The sequence below is a fragment of the Thunnus albacares genome, chromosome 7, assembly GCF_914725855.1.
Source record: "Thunnus albacares chromosome 7, fThuAlb1.1, whole genome shotgun sequence".
Taxonomy (NCBI): Eukaryota; Metazoa; Chordata; class Actinopteri; order Scombriformes; family Scombridae; genus Thunnus; species Thunnus albacares.
Window position 1 is genome coordinate 3,161,766 of NC_058112.1, and position 26,840 is coordinate 3,188,605.

At 39.9% G+C, this 26,840-nt stretch overlaps 1 protein-coding gene across 1 annotated transcript in view; it reads left to right on the forward strand.

Moving 5' to 3' along the window:
- The first annotated feature begins 2,393 nt into the window (after positions 1–2,393).
- The window catches only part of LOC122985684 (c-Maf inducing protein), a 52,506-nt gene continuing 28,059 nt past the window's right edge, over positions 2,394–26,840 (forward strand). Inside the window, exons 1-2 of the mRNA XM_044356528.1 lie at positions 2,394–3,420; positions 25,186–25,311. Coding sequence (XP_044212463.1) covers positions 3,094–3,420; positions 25,186–25,311 — 453 coding nt within the window. The 5' untranslated portion in view covers positions 2,394–3,093. The remainder of the gene's footprint in view (positions 3,421–25,185; positions 25,312–26,840) is intronic.

The window sequence follows — 26,840 nt, forward strand, 5'->3', positions numbered from 1 at the left end:
TGTATAATAGAGTTTCACCTCTCATACAGACCCTAAATACATCACATATTTCCTTTAGATTACAAAATAATTCTCTTGTATGTTTCATCAATAAACGTCTGAGCTGCCTCCGTCTTGTGAAGCATCTGGAGACAATACTGACTGACAGCAATTTGAACTTTTTAGATGTTATGTTGATCCTCTGTCCTGATATCTTATATAATATCTTAACAAAGCAGTGTGCAACTCATTATAGATAACTTGAATGTGTAATATGTAAAAAGTCTCGAATTAAATAATATCATTGTTTGCCTGAAAAGTAGCTTTTTAATAGTGATTTCATACTCTTCAGTGCCTGTGTAAAATGTTCTTCATGCTGAAGATAAGGGGCTAGATAAAAATACATTCGCAGTATTTCCTGTTGATACCCTGGTATTATAGTAATACTGCAGAAAAGCCAGAGTTGACACTTTCACATCACAGGAGACTATACATAATACGTTTCATCACCCCCTACTGCCTGTAGTGGAGCTTGGCATTATGTTTTTAAAAAATGCTTTTTTTTTCTTAAAAAATGCTGAGAAAAAGTATGAGTCACAGCTTATTCATGAGTGAGTGAGTGTTAGTTGGAATTGGGTAGCAGAGCAGATATAGTTTTTAAGTAGAAGACGTGACCTCAGGGCCTTGTATTGTTAAACATCCGTCCTTCTTAAGTATCCATGACTAAAACAATAAATCTCTGCTAGGGTGTGGCAAGGTGTGCCATTCCCCTTTCAGGAACTCATCCCCTACCTGAGTCCAAACTTGATCTGGCGGAATTTATCATCAAGACTAGTAAGACAGACAGTCTGAAGCCAGCTGATGGATCCTTGACGCTGTAACATTCATTACATACCACAATAGGAATGTGTTGGAGAGAACAAACTACGCAATGTATTGATGATGTTCTAGCCTGTTATATTAAGAAATATCTTTTTTGGCTTCTTTTGGCCTGATAAGGGCATTAGATAAAAATTGAAAGGATAATGGTTCATCCTCTGGGTGCTTTTGATATCCACTGCATTCCAGCTATTAAATAACAATTTCAGTTGACCTCATGGTGGTATAAGAGGAACACTCATGGATGGGATAAAATTGAAAAGATTCATCCTCTGAGGCTGGGTAAATTCACAGAATCTTTTTAATTGATTCTGTGTACAAATTAAATTTTGGCCTGATGGTGGCGCTGGAGGGAAGCTCATGAAGTGTCCAAAATGGAGCTCATCAGGGCACATCTTCAGAGGAGCAGGAATATACTTATTCAATTTCAATCTGTCAGTTCAATTTTGTTCTAAAATTCTAAAAACATTAGTAGTCATGCTCTGGGGGACCATGAATATCTGCAATGATTTTCATGGAAGTCTGGCCTGTAATTGTTGGAACATCTTGCAAGATCAAGAGAACTCTCTTTAAATCACATAACTAAATGTTAAAAACAGGAGATTTTTTTCATGGACACCAGGGTCTTAGGCACTACCATTGAGGACACTGAGGGCTCACACATGGTGTTTATTTTATAAGCTGATTTCAGGATTTTTACAGTCATTGTGTGTAAATGTTAGGCCAACAAAATAATAACTAAATACAGCTTTTAGAATTTTTGTGTGGACAAGGCTTTGGATTGCCATTTACACTTTCATTTTGGGAGATAAAGTAGCAGAAAGTGGAACACTTAATTGAATAAATAAAATATGAGAAATTGGCTTTTGGTCAAACTTTGGTGAGGGCTGGGTAGCGGGGACACTTGACCTCAGTATTTTCTTGCTACGGCCCTGGTGGACACACAGTTTATAAGTTTTGGTGGAACAGTAAAGTCTTCATTGTTGCACTGCAAAATAAAAAGCAGAGGAAGCTATGGCTAAATGATAATTCTTAGTAATAATAAGTTAATAATTTGAAGAAAAATATTTAAATAGACCAGTTTCTGATTAGTGATAATTGTTAAGAAAAATATAATAATCAGCGATTCATATTTTTCCTCCAATAAATGCAATATTTTTTAAACATCTTGCCTCATTTGATACTATAATGCACAACGTACACCACAAATTATATGCCATGAATATTTATATCACATTAGTGAACCTCCTTGTGAGTGACATCAGGTCTTCCGTTCCTCCCTCTTTATAAACTTATGTTTATGCAACAGCGCCATGTGAATAATCTTCCTCTCCGAGCTTCTTCCCTGGAAAATGATGTGGATGCTCACAAGCCGCATCATTTCCAGTGGAGTGGGGGCGGTGGGTGGGGAAGGGAGGGGAGGGAGGGGGGCGGTGTGGTGGATCGCTTGAAGTCGCTGCGCCCCTCCTCCATTTTTCTGCGCGCAGGGGAGGAGGTGAGGTGGAGGGGTGAGGAGAAGAGGTGGGTGAGCGTGCGCCCTCGGCAGACAGTCAAGCGCAAAAGACACACGGCTCATCCGCTCGCCTCCCCATTGACGTCAGTCCGGTATCACATGAACGAGCGGGGACCAATCGGCACAGCTCTGCCGGAGAGTGCTGGCTCCTTTACACCAAGATAGGGGGAAAAGACTGAATAAAAGGAAACCGAGCCAGTGAGCCTGTAATGACCACAAAACCCCACCGAGGAGACTAGAGCCACCGCCATTGGATATTTCGCCCTTTTTCCTTTTCTTCTCATGCGTTCCTCGCTGTGGATTATTCTGTTTGGCACCGGGGCGGACGGAATGGATAAGGCCATGGCCCTAACATATTGAATAGCTCGTTGGTGGTGGGGGGGAGGCGAGACGCGCACCGTGGAGACAATTCATGGGGCATTGTGCGGGGAGGAAAATGGTGGATTATTTGCACTGTATCATAAAAACCTTCCCTTGTCTGGATATCCTGCCATAAGACACTGTTTGGTGGTATTTCTGTGGCTGTTTTGGCCGTGTCTACAGTCATTGAGGTCGTGTTATAGCGGTAGGTAGGTAGGTACCCCCCTCCTGCTCGATCAGAGCGACCTCAGACATTTCAATTTTTTAATATACATGTAGGATTCTTGTATCCTTGCGACGCGTTCACCCTCCCCTCCGCGAGAGTAACATTTGGAAACAATAAACTGTTGGATTACTGAACTATGGATTTCAACAGCAGCAGCGGCGGCGGCGGGGGCAACGAGCTGCACAACAACCAGTTTTATCAGTGCGAGGAGAACAAGCCTCTGCTGGGGGAGATGTCGGAGGGGAATAATAACACCAAGCTGGGCGCAGGGCCGTGTAAGAGGTCCCTGCACCACTGCAGCAGCAGCGGGATGCGCTACAAGCTGCTCCACGAGGGGGACATCCAGGTGTGTGTGGTCAAACACCCCCGCACCTTCCTCAGCAAGATCCTCACCTCCAAGTTCCTGCGGAGATGGGAGCCGCACCACCTCACGCTCACAGACAGCAGCCTGACCTCGGCCACCGTGAGTAGCTTTCTCGCCTCCAGTTTGTGTATGTGTGTATGTGTGTGTGTGAGTGTGTGTGTGAGTGTGACCATATAATATGCTGCGTCTCACATTCCACAGGCAGCTTTGGTGTTTGTCTTTTCTTGTCTGGACGCAGCAGACGCGCACCGAGATTACGCACAGTCTGTTGTTGACGCAGTTTACAAGACAGCAGCGTGTCACTGCTTTCACGGCCCTCTCCGCTGATAATATCGGCAACACTGTTGCTGTGGCCCGCTCCCTTCCACCCACACATCCTCCACCCTTCCATCACTTCCCTGTGCAACACACCTTCACTCTACCTGTGACTCGCAGCCTCCTGGTTCTCACACTGGGGTGCGGGGGACGCAACACAAGGGGCCCTTGAAGCGCAGGTCCATGAAGTGTGTGTGTGTGTGTGTGTGTTTCTTCGGGGTCTCTACGTGGCTCCTGGAGGCTTTGAGCAGGTTTAAAATCTGATTCTAAATTATTAAAAACAAAGATCTTCTCTAGTCTCTGGGAATAAAACCCAGCAGTGGGGGGTCTAAGGGGCCTGTTTTGTGTGTGACATGAAACCAGCTGAGAGCTCCTATACTGCAACCTTTCACCACCATAACAAACTGATGTTTATGTGTTGGTTCATGCAAGTCAGATGGAAGGAGTGCCGGGTGGAGAGGAATAGGAAATACACTGATAAGGTGCTATCTTCAGTAATATTGCTATGATTGTTATTCCAATCATCTTACAGGTCGGTGTAGCATTGGTGGTGTGAATAAATGGAGGATATCTCCCTCTGTTGTTGATATGGCCTATAGGTACTGTTGATCAGCTGCTGGGCCTACTCAGCACATCAGTCCAATACCAACAGGCCTATCTGTCATCATGAATATGACTGTGTATGGATACTTTAACCCATGGTGGAGTGATAACGAAAAAAGGAGGAGAGACTACGACTTCTACTTGGTGATCCAAATAAGCACAATAACAAAATGTTCATGTATTTCAAGGAAATTATATCTTCTTGATATTTCTCCAGTCTGGAGAAATCATAGACACCTTGTAACAATAGGAGTCATGCCTGTGGTAATCAATTGTAATTGTTTGTAATTCAGCAGAATAATGCCGAAATAATAAAAGCCTTTATTTCCCCTTCTGTTTTTTATCAACCCCTCTGACATTTTCCACAAAGCCAGGCCCAATGTTTTATCAACACACTTTGTTAGAGGCTTTTTGGATGTCTGCCTATCACACCCACGCTAGAGGAGTGTGCTGAATTGCCCACTGCAGTGTGCAATGTCTCAGAGACTGTTATGATTGCAGAACAGACTTATGGATGTAGCTGAGGGTGAACCCACCAGAGCTCAGTTTACCTGTGGTCAACGTAAAGCTCAATGTTTGCAGCTGAGTGAATTGTACACATCACAAGAAACAGAATAACAGCCTTTTATGGAATTCATTTCTGCTGTTCTGAAAATATAATAGACTTGTGTTTATATTGGTCTCTCATGCTGATCACTGACTGGTGACTTCTCTTTTAATTTTTCACCCTAACAATGGTTACGTGTACTGTTGATCGACTTTATACATTAGCCTGTTGCTGTGGGTGTAACTCGATGATAAGTCAATGATGCACTGAAAAGATATTTATCATAAATCAATTAATCTATGAAACATGCTTGGGTAGTTAATAATTGGTCATGAAGCATTATGTCATGGCAGTTTTCCCCTGGTGACCAAATAACACACTGCTACATGAATCCACAGTGTATTCTTTAAAGGAACTTAACTAGTTTATGGTAGATTCTTCCAGGACAGGAGAGGCTGCTAATTCATACATTCATCCTCAGTAATTCATTGACCCAGGAGCTCCACGTTAGCTTGTTAGCATACACTGGCCTGTCATAAAACCGCTTGATGGCTGATTCCGTGCCTGTAGTTCCTGTTTGTTAACACACACATATGTAAGCTTAGTTTTATTGCTTTACTTTTTGGCAACACAACGCCTTCTAATTAATTGTATGTTACCTGACCATTTCATTAAAGCACACTGCTACATAACGCAACCTGCTTAATAGCTTTATGGCCAATGGGTCAGTATTTTAAGCTAATAAAGTATGCTAACATTTTAGCATGGTGTTGAATGAGTGTGCAACACCTCTTAACATCCAATATGAAGGCCTGGTTGAAGCAAGAAGGTGCAACAAATTATCCTGATATGTACTGTCAAATGTCAGGGTAAGATAAGGACCTTTTGCACATTTTCTTCATCTTTTCCTTTGGGAATGAATAAGTAGCCTAGCTTACATTTACACATATACATACAGTATATACCTTTATTTGTGTAGTTTGGTTATCAATTACGTTAGCAATAGCGTCTCTCACTTGGAGCAAGTCTGGAAACTTGCAATAGAGATGAAGATTTACAGACAGATTTTTTGACAAGTGAAACATGACTTGCCCTTTTTGCTGCCAAAATGAGCTGATAGTAACTGGTAAAAATAAATTATTGGAGGTGATTATGTGCATTCTTGTTTGCTTGCTCACATTGTGAGATGCCAGAAATGGCTGTGGCTTGATGTTATTTAGCTTTCACCAGTTCCTTTTAAAATCCAATTTTCTGAACTGAAAACATCAAATAAGAGGTTGACAAGGCTGCTCTATCCCAATGTTTCCTACAAATGTGGTTGAGAAATATGCTTTATTTTGTCAAAAATGACAGTCTTGTTTGTTTTACAAGTTTGATGTAGTTCAAGTAAGATGATGAGTGTTGGTGCCTTTCATGATTGATAGCAGAATTCATGCTAATACTTCAACATACATCATTGTGACAGGCCAGACAGAAGTGTATGTGTCAGTTTATTGGAGTATTTGTAAGAACTCACAGTTCCAATTCAAGTCCAATGAGGTAACTACTTTCTGTTTGGGTCACAATACAAAAGTATTGCTCTGATTACATTTCCTAGATGTGGTTTTAAGTAGTGCGCTGTGAGCTCCACTAAGTATCCGTGATCTCATATTGATTGTGGCTGCAGTGGGAAACAGGGGCAGCCTTCGAACTTTGGCCAGTCAACAGCAGCCCTCAGAGACAGCCAGGAACCATCTCTATGGAAGCAGGGATTAGGCAAAGCTTATTTCTCCATATCTAAAGCCAGAATTCATGGAAAGTGTTTTGCATTTTTGGCCTTAAAACACTCATTGCTGTGGTGTTCTTGTGTTGCCACTTCCCAGGGATCTCTTGTCAGTCAGACAATGTAGGGTGTATTTTTCCTGGAATTTTCTTTTGTTGAAGCTTATTTTTCATGCTAACTACCTCATCTATTTACTCCAAATAAACCTTAAATGGCAAGAATGAACATTTACTTATATGAAAATGATGCATCATGTTTAATATATTTATCAATTTAAAGTTCAGTATCCTTAAGAAATACATCCATATTGGATGATTCCAAATCTCTTGTGTTACGTCCAACATTTAGTGCCAATGCAGGAAGTAATGTGGCCTTAATAGGCAGAATTAAGGTTGTGGAAATCCAGATTTGTAGCATGTTTGACTTTCCTACAGGAGACCGGAGATTGCATCCTGTTACAGACCTGCAATTAGTGTTTTAGTTGCCTAAACCTCAAGCATACCTTAATCAGATTTTATTTGCCATAACCACATTTCTATAATTGCCATGCACAGATATTTTGTAGAACTAGAATTTTTAAAATGTTGACATTGGATATAAGAAAAAATAATTTTACATAATACGGGATTTTACAGAATCATCTAATATCTATGTTCTAGCCTTGTCATTTGAGAAGAGAAGTTGTGGTTTCCTATATATTAGAATTTAGCATGAAAGTTCATTGGAAATAAATAAAACAATTCTCTCAAGGACCACTTATTAGCTTTTCAGGTGAATAATGCGATTGAAAGCCTTGGAAAAACCTACTAAATTGACCATAGGTTAAGATATTTTTTTTCAAACTACTGTGCATATGAGAAGTCTACCATCAAAGGCTTATGATTTATGAGCTTGGAAGAACTGCTTTTGGCTTCTTTGCACCAACAACCTGAAACACACTACAAAGCACTTCAAAAATGAATTCATTGGTAACTCTTGGTCATTTTAAATCCACAGTCTCAAACCTTTTAACTTCTGTTTGTACCTGTTTTAATTGATTTTGTTGTTACTCTATTTATTAATTGTATTTATTTGTTTGTTTTATTGATTCCTTCTTGCTCGACGTCATTGTAAATGAGGGCTTTGCCCTCAATGATTTTCGAGTTTAAATAAAGACAAATAAGTAATAATTTAGTAAATCGAACTTTTGTTGATTTGTGCTATATAGTCCTTTTTCAAGCAGTTGCCTTTCAAGGATCTCTCATGCTTATAGTAGCTGCTTTATTGTTCTTGTTTCAAAGAGCCAAATGCTAACAGTCACTGACTGCCGGGGACTGGCTGACATCTCATAAATTACCCTGTAAAATCCCTCAGAGGCTAATGGAAGTGTTGCTGATCTGTAAGGTAACAATGCACCTCAATGCTTTTAAGCCATCAGCTGAATGTCTTAACCATTGCACATTTTGTTAACATAGAATGAAATATGAATGTTGCTCAAAATGTTGTAATTTAGCTGTCCTTCAGCTATCCTGTCCATCGTGTGCTTTGTATTTGTGGCATGAAGCTGAACCAGAATACAAGCCAGTGGTACAAATAATGACGCTAATGCTAATTCTTTTGTTTTGAATCTAGTCATGTGGCTGGTTTATCCAGAAATTCCCTTGACTAGTGTGTTTGTGTGTGAGCGGTGACACCCTGTATACAGCAATCATGTGTCTGCAAGTTGGCTTATCAACCATGTTGCATATTCTTCGCTCTGTAAAGGCTGAAATATGAGGAAGAGGGGTTTTTATTCAGGGTGAAGCATGAATGTGCATTTCCTGAGTGGCGTTGTTGTGCTCAGTGTCGCACAGAGCCGTTATGTGGGCAGAAGAACAATGCTGATCCATTTGCTCTGCTCTCTTACAGAGAGACTCCTTCCAATGAAGAGGCAAAGAGCGATGACTCTGTGTCTCCAACAACATCCCCACGCACAGCAAATAATTGAGATGATTGAGAGAAAAGAGCTTTGTGAAACTGAGCGTGGCTGCCAAGAGGGTTTCATTAGTTTCAGTTAACAGAAATCACATGAATCCCATGTTTAGGTTAAAGCAGCATGTTGTTGCCAAAAAAGCAAATAGGCCTTTTTAAAAAATCTAAAAGTTAACTCTTCCAAAACTAACTCCTGCAAAATAATTTTGTTTTATTTTGAAAATAGTGTAAAAAATGAATTTGTATCTATATTGAATTTAGTTGTAAATTTCTTTCTTTTTACCTCATTTAGGGAGAAATGAACATATTAATGGACACAGCTTAATTCTCGTAGAATTAGTGTGTTTTTCTATATGTACAGGAAAGGATTGTGTGTGTGTGTGTGTGTGTGTGTGTGTGAGGGAGAGATTTCAATGGGCAACATGAGGGAGTCGAGAGTGACTCACTTTTCTTTCCTTTGACAGACCTGCCTGCCTCAACTGTAGTCAGAAACCTAACCTACATCACATTTGCGTAAGAAGGGCGCTAGTGCAAGCAAGCACTTCCTGTGTTGCGACTTGCTCACAAAAGGCCTGAGATGAAAGGAATCTGGTTGCGCTGCGAGCATGAGGGGCTCATTATAGGCAGCAAGACGGGAGACGGGAGGCTTTTAGAAATCAATCAGGGTGGTTTGACTGTCTTCTGGTCATGTATGGAGCCTGAAGTGTCTAATGGTTATGTAAGGAACCGGGGCAGGCCCTGTGTCTAACTGCACCATCGATCTATTTTAATAATGGGACTTTTCTAATCAGGGTTGGTTTTATTCCCGGCGTCACACTTAATAATAATCAAATGCGTCATACACGTTTGCCACACCTACCCTTTTATTTAGAAATATTAAAAATGATCACAATGAATGACACACACCTTATAAGCTTACATACCTTGCAAAGTGCTGTAAGTAAATTCTTAGTTTTGGTTTTAAAAAGTCATGAACATGACTTAGAAGTGCACGTGTGTTTGAGCTCCCAGTGGCTGATAAGGAAGAGTTGACTTTTCCTTTCCTGTCTACAGTGTTTGTAGATATCCATCCACACTAGCAGTTCGAGTTGTTTTCTGAGTTTATGGCAAAACAATGTGCACTTGCATTTCTTTTATTAGGCACGCAGAGGCTATTTAAGACAACATCTTTACACTGTCAACACCAAGTGGTTTTCCGCTGTATTCGAAGCCCAGTGTGTCATTTACAGAGTAAGTGCCAAGTCAGGGTTCTCTCAAAAATGGATCACATTAAGACCAGACGTCAGTGTTTTTAAAAAAGATCCGCTTTTCCTGTCCACACAACAAGAGAGCAACATTTTTTGGAGGAGTGATCCATATTTGGTGAAATGACAACACAGACAAATCAGTTTCATATTAATTAAATTCATGTGATTTTTTTTTTTTTAGCCAAGGCTTTGGGCTTTAGTGTGTAGAAGAAAGGGAAATAAATAAAAACAGCAATGCTTCTTAGATGCATTTTTCACCAGTTTAGCACTTATGTAAAGTATCAGAAGACATCACAGAAGTCAACTGTTTCTACTGATTTTCTACCCTGTTGTTTTTCAGCACCGAAACCCTATACATCATCACAAGTTTAGTATTTCCCCATGTAAACACCACAATGTTGTGTTGCCTATCTCACTCATTCTCATCCATTGTCTGTGCACAATAAAGTAGTGAAACATATTGATGGAAAAAAAGGATGTAGTTCTCATCAGTTATTAGGGTGAACATGTCTGGTCCGCCTTTTTTTTAAAGCCCACTTTTTGTCCCTCCCCAATTTTTACAGTTAGCCTTTGATTGAACTGTAACTGTTATACCTTGTTCACACCTATGGGCTCTCAGGATACAAGTCATTGTAAATTGAACATCAATACACATGCTGGTGCCTCTCAACAAAACTTAAAAGGTGCCCGGCCGGAAAATGTGGGGGAGTTGAGAAAAGTTTCAACTTAAAGATGCGTGGGAGCGATAACCAATAGCGCTTGTATTGATTCCCATGGGGGAAAAGTTGTTTTCAGTCCACTCCACTACGTAAAAAAAGGAGCTTTTGCTAACATTAGTCACTGGTCATACCAGACCACGCCTGGCTGTAGCAGTAAAACCTCTTGAGTGTACTGAATTGAGCAAGGGTGCGTTTTATTAATTCTGAGTTTTAGGAAGAATGTGTTGTTTCTTTTGTCAGGAGTTACATAGTCTCACTTTCAGTGCTCAGTGCAAACAACAGCCTGCTACTTTTGAATCCGTATGCATGGCCTTACAAACCAGCTGTCATAACTCCCTCACTTCTATTTTGAAAAAAGTATATAAAGTATATACAACGCGGCCTCTTGATGTGGTTGGATAATGCGTCATACAACCTTATTCTTAAGGAGGCCTCAACCCCAAGCATGGCCCTAATCCTAATCTGAACCATCTCTAAAGTAGGCCTAAACAGAACAATTTGATTGGTTACAGGCTGTATAAAGAAACTCCTCTCAAGGCGAAAAAGTACTTTATAATCTGTATGTACAAACTGAAAACAAGCCAACATTTTTACATTCAGATGGTAACAGAAAACCATTATTGTATCTGCACACTTCCTGCACTCCTGACCTGCGAGACTAAATGCTAAAATGTAGGTTGGATTGTCCTTTAAAATTAAAATAGAGTTTATTCTCAGGAGTCTGCAGTGTGTGTGGATGAAGACATGTGGGGAAAAATATCTTCCAGAACAATGAAGAGAGTGTGTGTCTTTTTTGAAGCAGAACCAAAGGAGGTCGTGAATAAACTATACATCCATATCAGCTGATCACGCAGTACGTCAAGCTGCTCCTTAAAACAGAAGCAGGACAAGATGCTGCTGCTAAATGTTTTTGGTGGTATTGTTTTAATTCAAAAAAAAAAAAGGGAAGGGAAACGACAGGCAGTTGCTACAACCTGTGAGCTCATACACACACACACACACACACACACACACACACACACACACACACACACACACATATAAACACTCACATGGCTCTGAAAGGCTCTGGGCAGGCCTCCAGGACAGGCTGCAGTACATGTTCAAATTCAAATACTGGACCCTCCCAGTTTTGTTTGAACAATGCAGCCATTAGGCAAAGATTTGAGTTATAGTCAGGAATGACATATTGATTTATGATATTTAGAATAGATTGGAATTGGATTCGTTCCCCTCCTTCTACCTTGTCATGTATGTCTGTGAGTGATGGTTAATGTGAAAGAAAACAGAGAAACCAAACAAGAGAGTATGGGAGGATGGACAGAGAAGGGAGACTGCAGCCCTGCAGCGGTCATTCTCTATTTGTGACTGTTTTTAGTCATGTCTTTCAGGGAAACTGTGGGTTGTTTTTAACCATGCTGAAAAAAGCCATGTTCAGCCAGGGCAGCAGGAAGTCACACACATGCTTCTTGTAAAGCTGGGCGCTTTGAAACATCACTTTACCATCACCATAACATCATAACATAACATTGTCTTCTTTGCATTTAAGGTTTCACTGATGTCACACCGTGTCTACTAGTTTGCATGATTTAGTGATTTATGTACAGTTACATCACTATATGGCAGCGAGATAACACATACTGACTTTTAAGACTTTTTAGATATGAGGCTAAAGCCAGTAGACAGTTAGCTTAGCTTAGCATAAAGACTAAAAGGAGCCTGGCTCTGTCCAAAGGTTACAAAATTAGCCTACTATCAACTCTAAAGCTCACTAATCAGCACGTTATATCAACAGTTGTGTAGAAACAACATGTTGTGGTTTTAAAGGGAGTTATCAGTTTGTTCGCTGAAAGAAACAAGTCACCACTCCCAGCCAAAAAATAGTCCAGCACACAGAGTAACTAACTGTAAAACCACAATGTTTCATTTTTACCATTTACTATATATAAATATGGACTTTTTGATAGCTCCCCAAAAGTGAAGCCAAAACATCTCGATCGCCCCCTGGTGGCTGGCTGCAGTATAGGTCATAAGTCCCGCCCCCTCCATGTTACTGGGTGGGACATAAGCCAAACTAAAAAATCAAAGTACACGTCAAATCACCTTTCCAAAAGATGGTTTCTGTCATTTTAAGGTAGTTCTTATCACACTGACATATGTTCATGTGCTCATTCTTCAGAGAAGTATGTTTTTAATTAGTTATTTGACAATATAAAAATGGGGTCTGACGTCGTGATTGACAGCTGTGACAGCCGCTCTCAAACCTCCGTCAGGTGGTGCTTTGAAATTTAAATTTGTTGAGGGGGCTTGTTCTGCTGGCCGTCATCCCGCCGCCCGACTCAACTGCACAGAAATGATCTAAATGACGTCACACAAGGATGATATTTCGCTTTTACATAGCGGTAGGAAGTGCAGATGCGTCGTCCATATTTATATACAGTCAATGGTTTTTACACTTTTTTGTGCGGATTAAATAAACAAGATACATCGTGTCATTTAGCGAGCTTTAGAGGTTCTAGTAGAAAGATTTTGTTACCTTTGGACAGAGCCAAGCTAGCTGTTTCCTCCTGTTCCCAGTCTTTATACTAAGCTAAGCTAGCTGTCTCCTAGCTGTGGCTTCATATTTAATGGACAGACATGAGAGTGGTGTCAATCTTTTCATATAGCTCCTAATAGTGAATAAGTGCAATTGGTTTAATTTATATCTTTACTTAATAAACCGATAAGTTGATATTTATATCATGAATTAGCTCTGCCATGGAACTGAATCTATATATTTCTTTACCCTTGCTCATGTAATAGCTTACGCACGTTATGGGCCTCAAATAAATACAGAAGTAGAAAGAAGGAAGTTAGAATAAGAAATAAAGCTAATCAAACCACAGAATACGCTTACAAAAGTAGAACAATACATTGCAGTTGTATTGAAAGTTTAGTTTCTCTATCCCCAGCAGTAGCTGTAGTGGACCTTTCAGCATAAGAGCCAACATCAGATAAAGTGGAATGCAAGAAGTCATTGCCTATAAAGTCCAGAAAAATAAATGATTACAAGCATTTTACTGATGTTTTGGAGCACAGTCATCAGAACAATAAGGAAGTTCAAAGATGAGAACAAAGATGTATACATACAGAAAGAGACAAAGATAATGAGATATGTATTCAGACAGAGGTCAAAGGGCATGTTTTTAGCTTTTTGCTGATTATATAGATTACATTATCAACAGGAAGCAAGAGGTTAAAAGATCTTCAGCCCGTGGTGTCGTGTGGGAACTAGAACTAGATTATGAGAAACTAAAGGTCATCATATGTGACACATTCAAACTAGCACATTAAGTCAACACTGGTGTTCTCTAATTGGCTGCCATTTAAAGCGGTTTGTCATTACCTTTGGCGGAGGCTTCGATATTAGTCATCAACAGTGACCTCAGCTGATCCTCTTCATAGCTCAGAGGTTCAACTGTACGTATAAAACCAATCAGCAAGCTACGGGAGGTGTTTCGATGATGATGTGACACTTTATTTCTTTAAAGCCGACAACTTTAACAACAATATAAAACGGTTTTATATTTCTACTTTGCCTTTCTTTTGTTCATTGTTAAGGTACTGTTATGAAACTTCATACTTCCTTTATATGTGTCAAATTAAAGGCCTGTCAGGAAAGGGAGGGGTCACGCCCTTTTGAACTGTTTGAAGGCTTTGAGTTTTATTCTTAGTACCTTAGCACAGATCAAAACAATGGTTAAGAAGAGCCAACTGCCATTAGTTAGTGAATAAAAGCAACAGTGGTAAGTGTGACATGATTGTGTTATTGTACTATGTACTATACATCTTTCTGAACCCATCAAGTCAACAGGTAAACACAAAGTTTGCATCAACAGCAAACAGCAAATTGTTTTTTAAGATGTGGTTTAAAAAATAAGGAAAATGAGGAAATGTAAAGGCCTAAACACTCCAACACTGTTTAAAAAGTTACACTATCTGCATTGCCTATATTTATGGCTTCAAATGTGTTCAGAAAATGACTTACATTTGCAGCTTCTGGAAAGCTGACATGTTTTTTTTTAAAGTTGTAAAATTCGAAACAAAGATCAGTGCCAGCTCAGCAGGTGATATTTTTGAGCAATCAAGGGGTTGGAAAGCATTAATATTGATGTCTGATTGAAAAAGAGAACTGTCAAATGTATTGTCCAGCCTACTTGAAATGACGTCTTGAGCTCATTCATCTGTGGCCTTGCCAGACCACAATGAGAAGTGGAACTGTGGGATAACTTTGAGCAGCCTCCCTCTAAATGTCAGACGGGCCAAGTCAGACTTTTAAGTAATTCTTTTTCTGTGAGACATGCTTCATGCTAAGATGACATTAAGTTGTGTCTCGTACAACTAAAATATTCGTTTTATTTGGTTTTTTTTTTCTTTTAAAAGACAGAGACTGAATGCAAATATGAGAGAATCTATGGACTGATGCTGAATGGTTCAAATGCAAAACAACCATTGTCAGTCTGCATGAATGAAATATGTGCAAGCTAGCTGATGCAAAACAGTCTTTGAGGCCATTCTCAGTGTCTTAGCACCATAACATCTTGATTTGATGTTAGTTATTAGTTTTTTAAAGTTTTTTTTTTTCCTCCACAAGGTAATGTGAGCTCTCCTTGGATATGTATTTTTTCTCAGCACAGGTGCACATTCAGTCTGTGGGGTTTTAGAATGTGGAATACCTCAGGATATGTAGTTTTAGAGCTCTGCAGTACGTGGTTAGCTCCCCGTCCTGGTTTGTGGAAACATTTTTTTTTAATATAGAATAATAGTAGAACAACATATAGTTGGATTCACTTGACTGATTCATTTTCTGATGTAGCTGTGTATTTGTACACGTCTGCCATGAGTCACAACACTGAATGTTGACCTACTACTATAGGGAATAGCCGCAGCCCACAGAAGCACAATTTATAGGCTTATTTTCCATTGTAACCTTCCCTGATAATCCGATCCGCACATGCAAGGTTCTTCACAAACTGATTTATAGTTTTGTTTGGGTTAACGTTATATTTAGATCTAAGTGTGGAGCTACTTTCAATTTTCCAGCTGTTACACTCCCCTTCGCTGTCTAAGTGGTGGACTGAGCTGCCAGGAGCTGATGTTGCTGCTGCTGCTGCTGCTGCTGCTGTACCCGTTGTTATTGTGTTGGCGGTTTTGTCGTCACTGGATTTATATTTCTTTATGCTGTCTTGTCGTTGATGTGGTTTTTGTTTATTGTTGCAGTTGTTGTTGTAGCAGTCACTGCATTATTGCTGTTGTTTTTAGTTGTTGCAGTTGTCTCTTGTTTTTCACTGTTGCCATCTTTGGGCTGTTTTTTATTGCGGTAGCTGTTGCTGTTTTGTTGTTGGGGCGAGTTGTCACGGTTGTTGTATCTTTAGTACGCGCTGATGTCATTCTGCATAGTTACCGAGTACTCACTCCTTTGTCCACACTGCTTTTTAATCAACAATGCCTGTAATACTTCACTTACCAAGCCTTCACGTCTGCCTCACCGCTAGATGCCACTAAATCCTACACACTGCTCCTTTAAATAAAAATGGATTTGAATCAACAAATAACAATTGGGTCTTCCAAAATATGACAAATGCCCATCAGAAGTTGCCAGAGCCCAAAGTCATGTCTACACATTGCTTATTTTGAATGAGCAGTAGTCTAAGCCACACATGTATTCTGTGTAATATGATATGAGCAAGGCTGGAGTAGCAACCTAGTAAGATGGGCGGCTAGAGCCCTAGACAGTCAAGGACCCAAGAGGCCCCATATATTGATATAGTGTGTAGTAATTGGATGAATTGGAAGATTATTTGGTAATGTGCACCATTAAAGATCACTATCAGCTGAAATAATATGGTTTTAAAGGCACCCATTGGAGTGTAGGGCTGGGCGTCAAGACTCAGTTCCAAATGAGAACTGATTCCAACGGAATCATTAAGAAATTTTAATTTCGATTCTGCTTATCAGTTCCTCAATGCACTACATATCTGCAAGGACGTGGCTATTTCCCAGGACCTGTCTACGTCATGCATCGATGTTTGTTTACATACTAGCATGCATGACTAATGTCACAAGTAGTGAGTGAAAGATGGACCGCAGTAAACGCTCTAAAGTGCAGCCTCATTTTATTAAAGGGGACCTATTATCCTATTATGCTTTTCCTTATTTTCAGTCATATATATATATATAATATAAAATGTTACAATGTCAGATGTTCATATTAAATGTGGCCAAAGTGTCAAATAATGAGGTAAACATATGAAGAAGTGATACCTGTGCACACCCACTTCAATGTTTTTTTTCCTACTTTCAGCCCGAGCTGATGTCGACTTGTGACACATTTCTTTATATTATTATCTGCTCCACACACACACAGGGTGCGAGTTCCCTACTCTACTCCACTAACATTATTGCATTTTTCCATTGTTTTGGGGGTAGTCAGGCCGAGCCATGACTCGAGCTGGCACACTGTGAGTATTTTTCCATTACGCAGTGCAGCAAAGTAAAATAAGTTGTTTACATGTTGGAGGTGTGCTGGTCGTCTGCAGCTCTTCATTAAACATCATCGTGACTGCAACTATTTCTGCTTGTGCTATTCCTCCCCCTGCAACTGACCAATCAGAACAGAGTGAACTCATCGTGAAGGGGGCCTTAAAGAGACAGGAGCTATGACTGCCTGTTAGAGACAGAGGCTGAACTGAGGGGCTGCATAACGGGCCAGTTTAAGATAAATAAGGATTTTTTTTTTAATGTTTTTCTGCATGTGGGAAGCTAATTAGCTGTTAGTCGGGTTGCACATTAAATTTGACCAAACTTTTATGGCAGCACAGCATCAATCTAAAAGAATGTTCAGTGTTTAATGTCTTGTGTAAGCCCGAGTGTGTCATCAGCCAGCGCTAGCACCTCGTTAGCACCTCCAGTTGAGCCAGGGATACCTAGCCACGACACACGGGGTATGCATGTACTCTATTAATGTTGGCATTAAGCTACATACAGGAACTCTTCAGCTGCATTCAGGGGCTGTGTTGGTGCGGGCGTGTTGTTTAAAGTGCCGGTGAAACAATGAAATACGATCCAGCAAGTTGGATTAACAGATTATTGCATTTAAAAGCTGATCAGAAAAACACAGCACAGCCGTTTGTAATAATCACAGACTGGATTTTATAAGTCTGGAAAGTTATCACGCTGCAACCCTGTTTACCAGAGTGCACATGTGAAGCGTTTCTGTGTCGGTAGACCTCCGAAAAAAGTATGAACGGAACCAAGTGCATGTCCGCGGTCCACGTGCATGAATTGGCCTTTGCGGTGACAGCACGCTATGTTATTGAGGGAAAGATGAGACAGAAAGAATTCAAATCAAAAGTGTTGAATGTTCAGTTAAAAAGACTTTACTTATTCGAAACTGGGTATCAATAAGAACTAGAATCAATAAGCAGAATCAGAATCGATAAAATTGGATACCCAACCCTACATTTGTGTTTACATTACTCTCCGAAATGCATGGTGTGTGATCCTTTAGGGTGTCAAATGCATTTCCTTCCTCATAAAACATTTGTTGAGCCAAGTTTTGGAAGAATTTGAAACCTTCATTGTTTCAAACCCATTTTTGCTAGTTGATGGCACATTCCTACATTCTTGGCATGTTCCATGACACTACTAGTGATCTAAAATTCCATAGTGTACCTTCAAGTTGTATATTTATCTGTCTTGTCTGCTTGTCTTGCACAGAAGCCCCATGTCAAAATTTACATGGTACATTTTGCCAAATAAATTGTATTCAAACAAAACCAATGGCTTCACGTTTTGCCCAGGGACCCTCTAGCATCTGATCATGGAAGTAAGAAGCAAATCCCCACATTTGAGAAGCTGAAACCAGCTCATTTTTATTTAAAAAGTTGCTGAACAATTGGTGAAACTGTCAACTAACCAATGACTGAACTAGTTTCTCATTGTTCTCTTTTGCTACATAGTTTCTCTTGTCCTGTCAGATGTTTTAAATTACTCTCTCATATCCACCATCTTGTCCCTCCAGCAGTCATGCCGTGTTAATTAGAATTAACTTACATTTTTGGTTTTGAAAAGTTTCTCAGAACTGTGTTTTTACAGAAAGCAACCGTGTCAAACCACAGAGCTCCGTCACCAAACAGTTTCCCCAACAGAAGTGCTCTCTATCCTCCCCTCGGTGAACGCCTGCATGACTTGTTGACAGTGTTCTACAGGTCAGCAGTGTGTTTTTGCGTCCTCCAAGTTTACGAGCAGCACTGTGGTTGTTCCTTAGCAAATGGAGAAGTACAGCGGCTTATCATTCAGGGAAGTGACTCTTTAATGCCTGGGCGACGTCACGCCAGAGTCCAGCAGCTTTGCACGAGTTCCGCGGTGTGACTAAGTCCTTAAACACAGCGTATGACATGTTTATGATAGTGTTTGATCAATCTGTCGGTCACGGCGAGGGTCCTTTTTTAACAAACGCAGCTATCATATCACCTTGGTCACCCTTCAAAAATCTGGGTCACCGCTTGAATGTCCTTTTGTTTTGGAGTCACTGTTGTGTGATTATTGGTAAATATGAAACCGGGGGGGGAACACAGGATGTGAAATGATAATGTTTGCTTGATGACAGGAACAGGAAGAAATGTGCACTCGAATGCCCTCTTATCCACTTACTGTCTGTCTTCAACAGGAGCATTGTGGTTTCTTTCTCTGTGTGTGTGATGCAAGTGAACACAGTGTCTGCAGGAGACCACAGAGGTTTCATGTGAACAAAGCTTCATTCAATGTCCGCAGTGTCTTGGTAGATGGTTAAATATGTGACCTCTTGTTTTCTACACACTTTGTTCGCTGCACGGCTTGTCGTGCACATATCACAGCTGGAGTTTTCAGTAATGTTATTGTTGTTATAATAAACAGCAAAGAAGCGTTGGAGTAAAGAGAAAGGAAACATGAAAGGTGGTAGGGAATGAAGGGAAGAAAAAGAGAATAGAGGTAAAACAGGATGAGGGGAACAAGGAAGGAAGAGAAGAAGGAAAAGAGGAGAAAAAGGAGGTGAGAGGAACAAAGAAGTGGTGGAGTAAAATAAGATGATTAAAGGAAGGAAAGAGGAATGAAAAAAAGGGAGGAATGAGAGACGTACAAGATGAAACAGATGAGTTAAAAAAAAGGAGAAGACATGAAAGGTGAGATGGAATGAAAAAAGGAAAAAGAGGAGAAAAAGAAGGAAGTGAGAGAAGGAGTAAAATAAGAAGGGTGGAGGATGAAGGAAGAGGGGAGGAAAGAAGGAGAAGTGGAGTGTGAGATGAATAAAGGAAGGTGTGAACGAGGGAGGGAGAGAGGGAAGGGAGAAGGTAACAGGCAAGAATGGCAACAAGGAGTTAAAAGTAAAGGTGAAAGAAAGGAGGAGAATATAAATAGTTGAGTGAAAGAAGAGTAAAGAGAAAGTAAAGGACAAGGAAAGAGGGAGAAGGAAAAGAAGAAGGATATGAGGGAGAAAGGACCTTTTTGAATTCTTGGAACTTTTCTCAGTAAAATAAAGTCGTGTTTATTGCTAATACTGCTGTGTCTATTGTTCCAGGTGTGTCTGCAGTGCGCTGACCTGTAAAACGACTGCTTGACCTTTTCACTGCACTAACCCAGGCGGCATAAGCTAAACACCTGATAGGTGTCTCCACCGCAGCTCAGACTGACTCAGTCAGCTGTTTCACTCACTTCCGCTTCACTCTCTTTCTCTTATTTTCTTTGTCTTTCCGCTCTCTCTCTCTCTCTCTCTCTCTCTCTCTCTCTCTCTCTCTCTCTCTCTCTCTCTCTGGCCTGTTGATGTGTTTCCTGCTTTGAATCATCAGAGGCACAATTAGAAAGTTTGTTTTTTTTTTTCCCTGCCCTGCAGCGCTCCATGAACATAACGTTATCAGAGAGCTGATAGGGTTGTTGATCAGTGACTCCGTTTTTACACGTGCAGAGACTTCTGGTTTTCCAATGTCACACCAGAGATAAGAGACTTTATTATTATTATTATTATTATTATTATTATTATTATTATTATTATTATTATTATTATTATTATTATTATTATTATATGTTTTTCTTATTGTCAACAATAATAAGGAGCTAATAATAATACAACATATATCTTCATAGGAGAAGTATACTGAACATTAATAAGCATTTCAAAATGTCCTTATATCTTCTTATAACTACATTATAGTGTATTATAAACATTTATTGAAGTTTATATACCGCTTATAAATGCTAAATAGGTTGACTCAAAGTACAGTGTTACAACACAATTTTTAGTAAATGGTCCTCAGTTCGGATTAAGGATTATTTGTATTATTGTATATTATTATATACAATGTAATTATTCTTTATAATATATTATTATTGTTTGTATCTTCTGACACTTAGACAAAACCGTGAAACTAGTCTCAGATGTGTAAAAGTTGGTGTCAAGATTTTCACCCAGCAGCAACTAAAGATGTTAGCTGGTGTATCCTTACATGATTAATATTTGTAAATGTTCATTTTTTTAAAAAATACAGTGCATAGGTCATGTGTTCTTTCTTTCTTTGGTTTATCTTAAGATCAACACTCTCTATCTGCTTCTCCCTGGAAACAAAAAAAGAAAAAAAAAAACAAAACATAACATACATCTCCATCCCCTTGTTTCTATGGCAACACAGCACTGAGGAGAGGAGACAAGAGGAGCTGTAGCCTCCTCCAACCCTCCTCCGCCATGAAAAGCAGAACAGAAAGAGACAGAATGGAAAAAAAAGAGAGGACTGGGAGCAGGAAAACAGAAAGAAAGAAAGAGAAAGAAAGAAAGAGAGGAAGGTAGAGGGAGGCAGGCAATCACTGCATGCTCTTGTGCAGGATGGAGTATCTATGGTAACCCCGGCTGGTTATCAGAAAATTGAAGCCCCTTCTGTTTGTCTTCATTCTGCTCTGGCTCTGCCTATTGAAAAACACAACGCCGTTTATCTCCTCCTTCACCACACCATTTCATATTCTGCTCTTTATTTTTGCATTTCGTCTTATTTCTGTGGACACGTGGTGTGTGTGTGTGTGTGTGTGTGTGTGTGTGTGTTGTGTGGTGTGTTCAGTTTGAGCAGAAACACTATTTGGCAGACAGAAGGACAGACAGACAGACGTTTACTCTTCCAAGGAAATGAGACATCTCGCCCAGAACCAATATTTGCCATGGACGTCGTCTGTAATGAAAATCCTGTATGCGTGCAGTTTCACAACAGGGATTTTGTGTGTGTGTGTGTGTGTGTGTGTGTGTGTGTGCGTGTACGCGTGCGTGTGTGTGTGTGTGTGTGTGTGTGTGTGTGTGTATATGGAGGGGGTTAGACAAAACAGCCAGCTTGCTCTATCAGCAGAAGAGGGAGGTGTAAATAAAAGAATAGCATGTTTGTTCTTCAGCAGGGCGGGAGGAGCAGCAGAGAGAGAGAGAGAGAGAGAGAGAGAGAGAGAGCTGCCTGTTTGCTCTATAGAGAGCGAGATGGATGCAAATAAAGAGAACCACCTGTCTGCTCGACTCCGCTGCAGAGGGACGCCAGGGCGAAAGCAGGCGTTCGCTGCTGCTTCCATGTAACTACTGAGATGTGTTTGTGTTGAGTGGAGCCGGGGCTCTGTGTATATATGTGTGTGCTGGAGGAGGCCAGAGACAGACTGTTTATCTGTCTGAAAGCAGCAGCAGCAGAAGAAGAAGAAGCAGGGAGGCAGTGGAGTGATACCAGAGCAGCCTGTAGAGGCCTGTTTTTCTCAGACACTGACTATAGCTAGACAATCTCAGTTCATTCATATTATAATGGAAGTCATTGTTTGGATGTCTACCTCTGATGTGATGGATGATATAGATTTGCATTTGCAACATATGGATGTGTTGTATTCATTTACTAAACTGTTTCAGCTTGACTGATGTTACACAGGTGTTATTTTTACCTCATGATCCAATACTTGACATTACATGAACCTTCTCAAAGGTGCGTGCCATTAATGGAAGCGTTCTTCAGATATTCTGGTTTTTTTTTTCAACATCTTTCATATATTTTGTCATAGACACTTTAAACCAATTTTATTTTCACCTGGCTCTCCTCCCATTTCACATACAGATGTTTTGGTAAAATAAACAGCTACAGATGATAGGCTTTGTGTTTATATGATGTGTCATCCAACCTGTTGTGAATGACCACACTCGAAGGCGTGGCAAAAAACCATCATAGCCTCCTCCTGGCTGTATCACACTGCCTCCCAGATCTCTCTTGAAGAGTTTTTCTTTGTGCAATTCATTATGTTGAGTATAGAAAGAAATACAAAGGGGGATAACAGTGCACACTTTCGGACAATCTTTCCTTGAAGGCATTCATGGTGTTGGGCCGTGAATGAAAAGTGACAGAGGTAGTTATGAGATTGTCGGATCGTCTGTTTCAGCAAGTTACAAAACATTTTGAACACAGCCCCTCTGATTGGCTATCCTGAAAAGGGGTTCAAATACTGTTAGCGATCTGACAAGCATTTAGTTTGAAACATACTGAGGCCTTTAATGACAAAGTCTACTGCAAAATCGATAAAATATTTTTAACAATGGAAGACTTTTCCTCTCCTTCTGATATAGCATGTACCGCCCTGCTCCATGCACGTACACACACAAACATAAGCTAGTTCTCTGGTCAACAACACCCCAATTAACCAGATCATCTCCTATATATAACCTTCACTCTCTGACGCTGCCAAATTTACATTATGTCATCACATATATCTATAAACTGTCTGCGCCTGGCCGCTTGTAACCAAGAAACTGTTACAGCACAACACATCACAATCACAACTTTCAATCTTTATATATCTTTTTTTAGAGCTCACAGAGCAAAAAAAACAGAGCAAAACCAGCTAGCTGTTTCCCCCTGCTTCCAGTTTTTATGCTAAGCTAAGCTAACGTCTAAGCTAACGGTCTTCCCCCCCTAACCCTCAGCAAGAAAACAAATAAGCGTATTTCCTAACATGTCAAACTATGCCTTTAAACAGCAAAGAGATATAATAACTGATTTAATAGTAAAGACAGGACACTCTTTTTAATATTGAAGATGTATATTACATTTAAAAACTGTGACAATCAAAAAGTTAACGCAGTCTGCTGAGGTTCCTCTTTGATATTCCTTTCCAGTTTCACTCTGAATCAAGCGTTTCATTACACACATGACGTCAGCAACAACACTTTGTTTTATATTTGAAATACTTTTTTCCATCATGTACTTTGGCTGTTTTTAAATGAGCTGTCTTGGAGATTACTGATAGGATATTGACTAAACTTTTTTTTATCTTTGCTGTCGTCTTTATCTGTTGTTGTTGTCTAAACATGGTGTCACACTCTACTGAGAATTATGAATCACACTGGAAAATCTTATGTTTATCTGTTGATAACATAGAATGGAACACAAGAATGACAGACAGATTCAAAGATTGCCTGAAATACTTTATTTTAATACAAAGAATTCAACTCTTTGTTCTACTTTGATTATTATCATGTTTATTATGTTACTGTGGCCTGTCAGAATTTGATGGCCACATCCATTTGATACTTCCTATATCCACTCAGCTGCCGAGAGAATTTCTTTTCTTTTCAATAAAAACTCTAACAGAGAGAAAACATTAGCCTCAGCAAAAATAAAAAGTAAAAAAAAAAAAAAATGCTGATAAATGCCAGAAAACATTGCTGCCTAATTAGGGTGCAGCTAAAGCCACTCCAGATGACGTCTGCAGGGCCCATTTGTGTGGATATACAGTTAGTCTCCCATCAACAATAATTGGTACTAAGTCATGCAGTGACGCTAATGTCTGGGAAATCAACTGGTGATTCATTTACTGCAATTTCTGCATTTCTGACAGACACATGTCTTATTATAGCAACACTGTGGCATTAAACATTTCTCTTGAAACTTCTCCCCGGGGTTAGTAGATATACAAGCTCAGGCTCAGTTTCCTTGTGGCTTTCATTTGGCCTCGTTATTTTTATCTGTTTAGATTCTTTTTTTTTCTCTCCCTTCCCCCCCTACCCCCCCCACCCAGCCCCCCCCCCCCCCCCCCCCCCTCCTTCTTCTCTCTAAAGACTCTTCTGTTCCTGAGTCCGGAAACTTGTGGTAATTTGTCAGCGTTTCTGTAATCATTTTGAGACTAGCAAACAGGTTGTGGCCTGTTACTCAGTTGCATCTGCTTCCAGCTCTCACAATGGTGAGGCTGGGATCTGAGCTCTTCCATCACACCGAACTGAGCTTTCTCTGTGTGTGTGTGTGTGTGTGTGAGCGTGTGTGTTTGCTCAAAGCTACATGAACAATGTCTTCCTAGGTGATGTTTGTGTATTTGTGTGATTAATGGCTTTTGCTAAATTGATTTTCCACTTTGTTTCAGCATTCAATAACTATTCACTTGAAACTATATCAAATGTCACCACATCTGATAAAGACAACTCTTTCTACTGTATAACAGCGTTTGCCGTCCTGCTGTATTTGGAGGTTTTGTTTGACTGTGTGTTTACCCAGGGCAGGTTAGCTCAGGATATGTTTCTTTTTGTCTTTCCAGCTGACTGCCAGTAAAAATAAATGCCATTTTCTCCTCCAGCTCTGTTTAAATATACAGTATGTACTGTAAATGTTAGACAGTGACAGACTAATATCCTCTTGCTTTCTCTCTCCTCTCCAGCCCACTGGTTACATGGAGACGTCATTGTCTTACAGCTCCATAGAGGACCTGCAGCTCCTTTCATGGGACAATGCTCCAAAGTACTGTGTCCAGCTCAGCTTCCCTGGTGGCACTGTCCTGCTGCAGGTAATGCACATGTCTGCAGCCAGCTTAAAAATGAACCAGTGGCTACATACCTAACAAGCAGATCATTTTACTGTTCAAAATATCATAGGACACATCCAGACAGCTGTTCATACAGGTTGGACTAGCATGCTTGAAACAAATAAAACAAAACTGTAAACTACCTTAATATTTTTGTGATCCAGCTAGGTAGCTAAGACAGATGTTTCCACAGGTAATTGCTACAAACAAGGTTTTGACAAGTTTTTGAAAAGTCATTTTTCCAATCGGTTAAATCAATGTGGTCCAACATTAATGGGATGAATGTAATGCAGTTTGATTTATTAACAGGGTAACATATTACTTTTGGACTATCAGTAGAATTATGCTTGTAGCACTGGTTATTCAAAAACTATCAAGTACCAAAATTTCTTTGTATTGTTTGAATCAGATATTTCCTGATTTTAATCATAAGCTCCTTAATAGCTAAGAAAAATATGTTGATTTAAAAAAGGTTTACCATTTACCCAGAATAGGAATACATCAGTTTTGATATCCAAACTAAACTCCGTTTTTATTGGCACACATATTGGAATTTTTCAAGTGATATCCATCCCTACTGATTATGTATTTACAATTTAGACATTCCAACAAAAAGAACAGTACAATTCCATGACTCAGACATTAAGAACATTTTTAGAAGCCTTTATTTACGTAAATGCTGTCTTGTCATTACAAAAAAATGAGAAAAAACACAGCAAACTAGAATTAATTAAGCACATCTGTGTCTTCAGCATGATGTACACTTTTCCATCGTCCTTTGTGCTCTGAAGTACACTGGCTTATAAAGCCAGCAAAGAATATTGCCTATGTACAGATCTGGCAGGCACAGAGCAACATACAATCCCAGTTGAGTTGTGTTTATGTCCCCTTGATTAATATAAGTCCAACATTCAAACTCCTCGTAACTCTGCTTTTGTCTCCACCAACTTCACCACCTCCAACACCAACTTGGCACTATGAGTGATCCTTTCACATTACACAGAGTCATTCATTGTTAAAGTGTAACTGCAGTTTCAGACAGTTTTGGCAGAGCTCCAGTGTTACACTGCGATTTAACGTTTTAAAACTAAGATTTTACCAGCTGATTTCTCCTACGCTGTTCAGCGGGCACAGGACGTCCAGGAGGGGCTGCTAGCCTTGCTGCTGTTAATGTTTGCTCAGTTTGTTTCGGGAGCCGAATTGTCCACAGAGGTCACCTCCTCTCCAAAACAAATGTACACGGGGATTAAAACCAGTAAAAACACTGAATAGAGCAGTTTCATGTAAGAAAATCCAGTGTTTCTCTGGCACTGTTCAGTGGGCACAGGATGTCTGGGAGGGGCTGCTAGCTGAGCTGCTGCTAACGTTTGCTCAGCTTGTTTCTCTGATAACTTAAGATCCAGACGTTCAATGACTAAAATCCTTCATCCAGTTAAAAACAACCAAAATCTAAAGCATTTATTGTAAACATGTGGCTTAAAACTGAATAAAGTCAATTTATGACAGTTTCT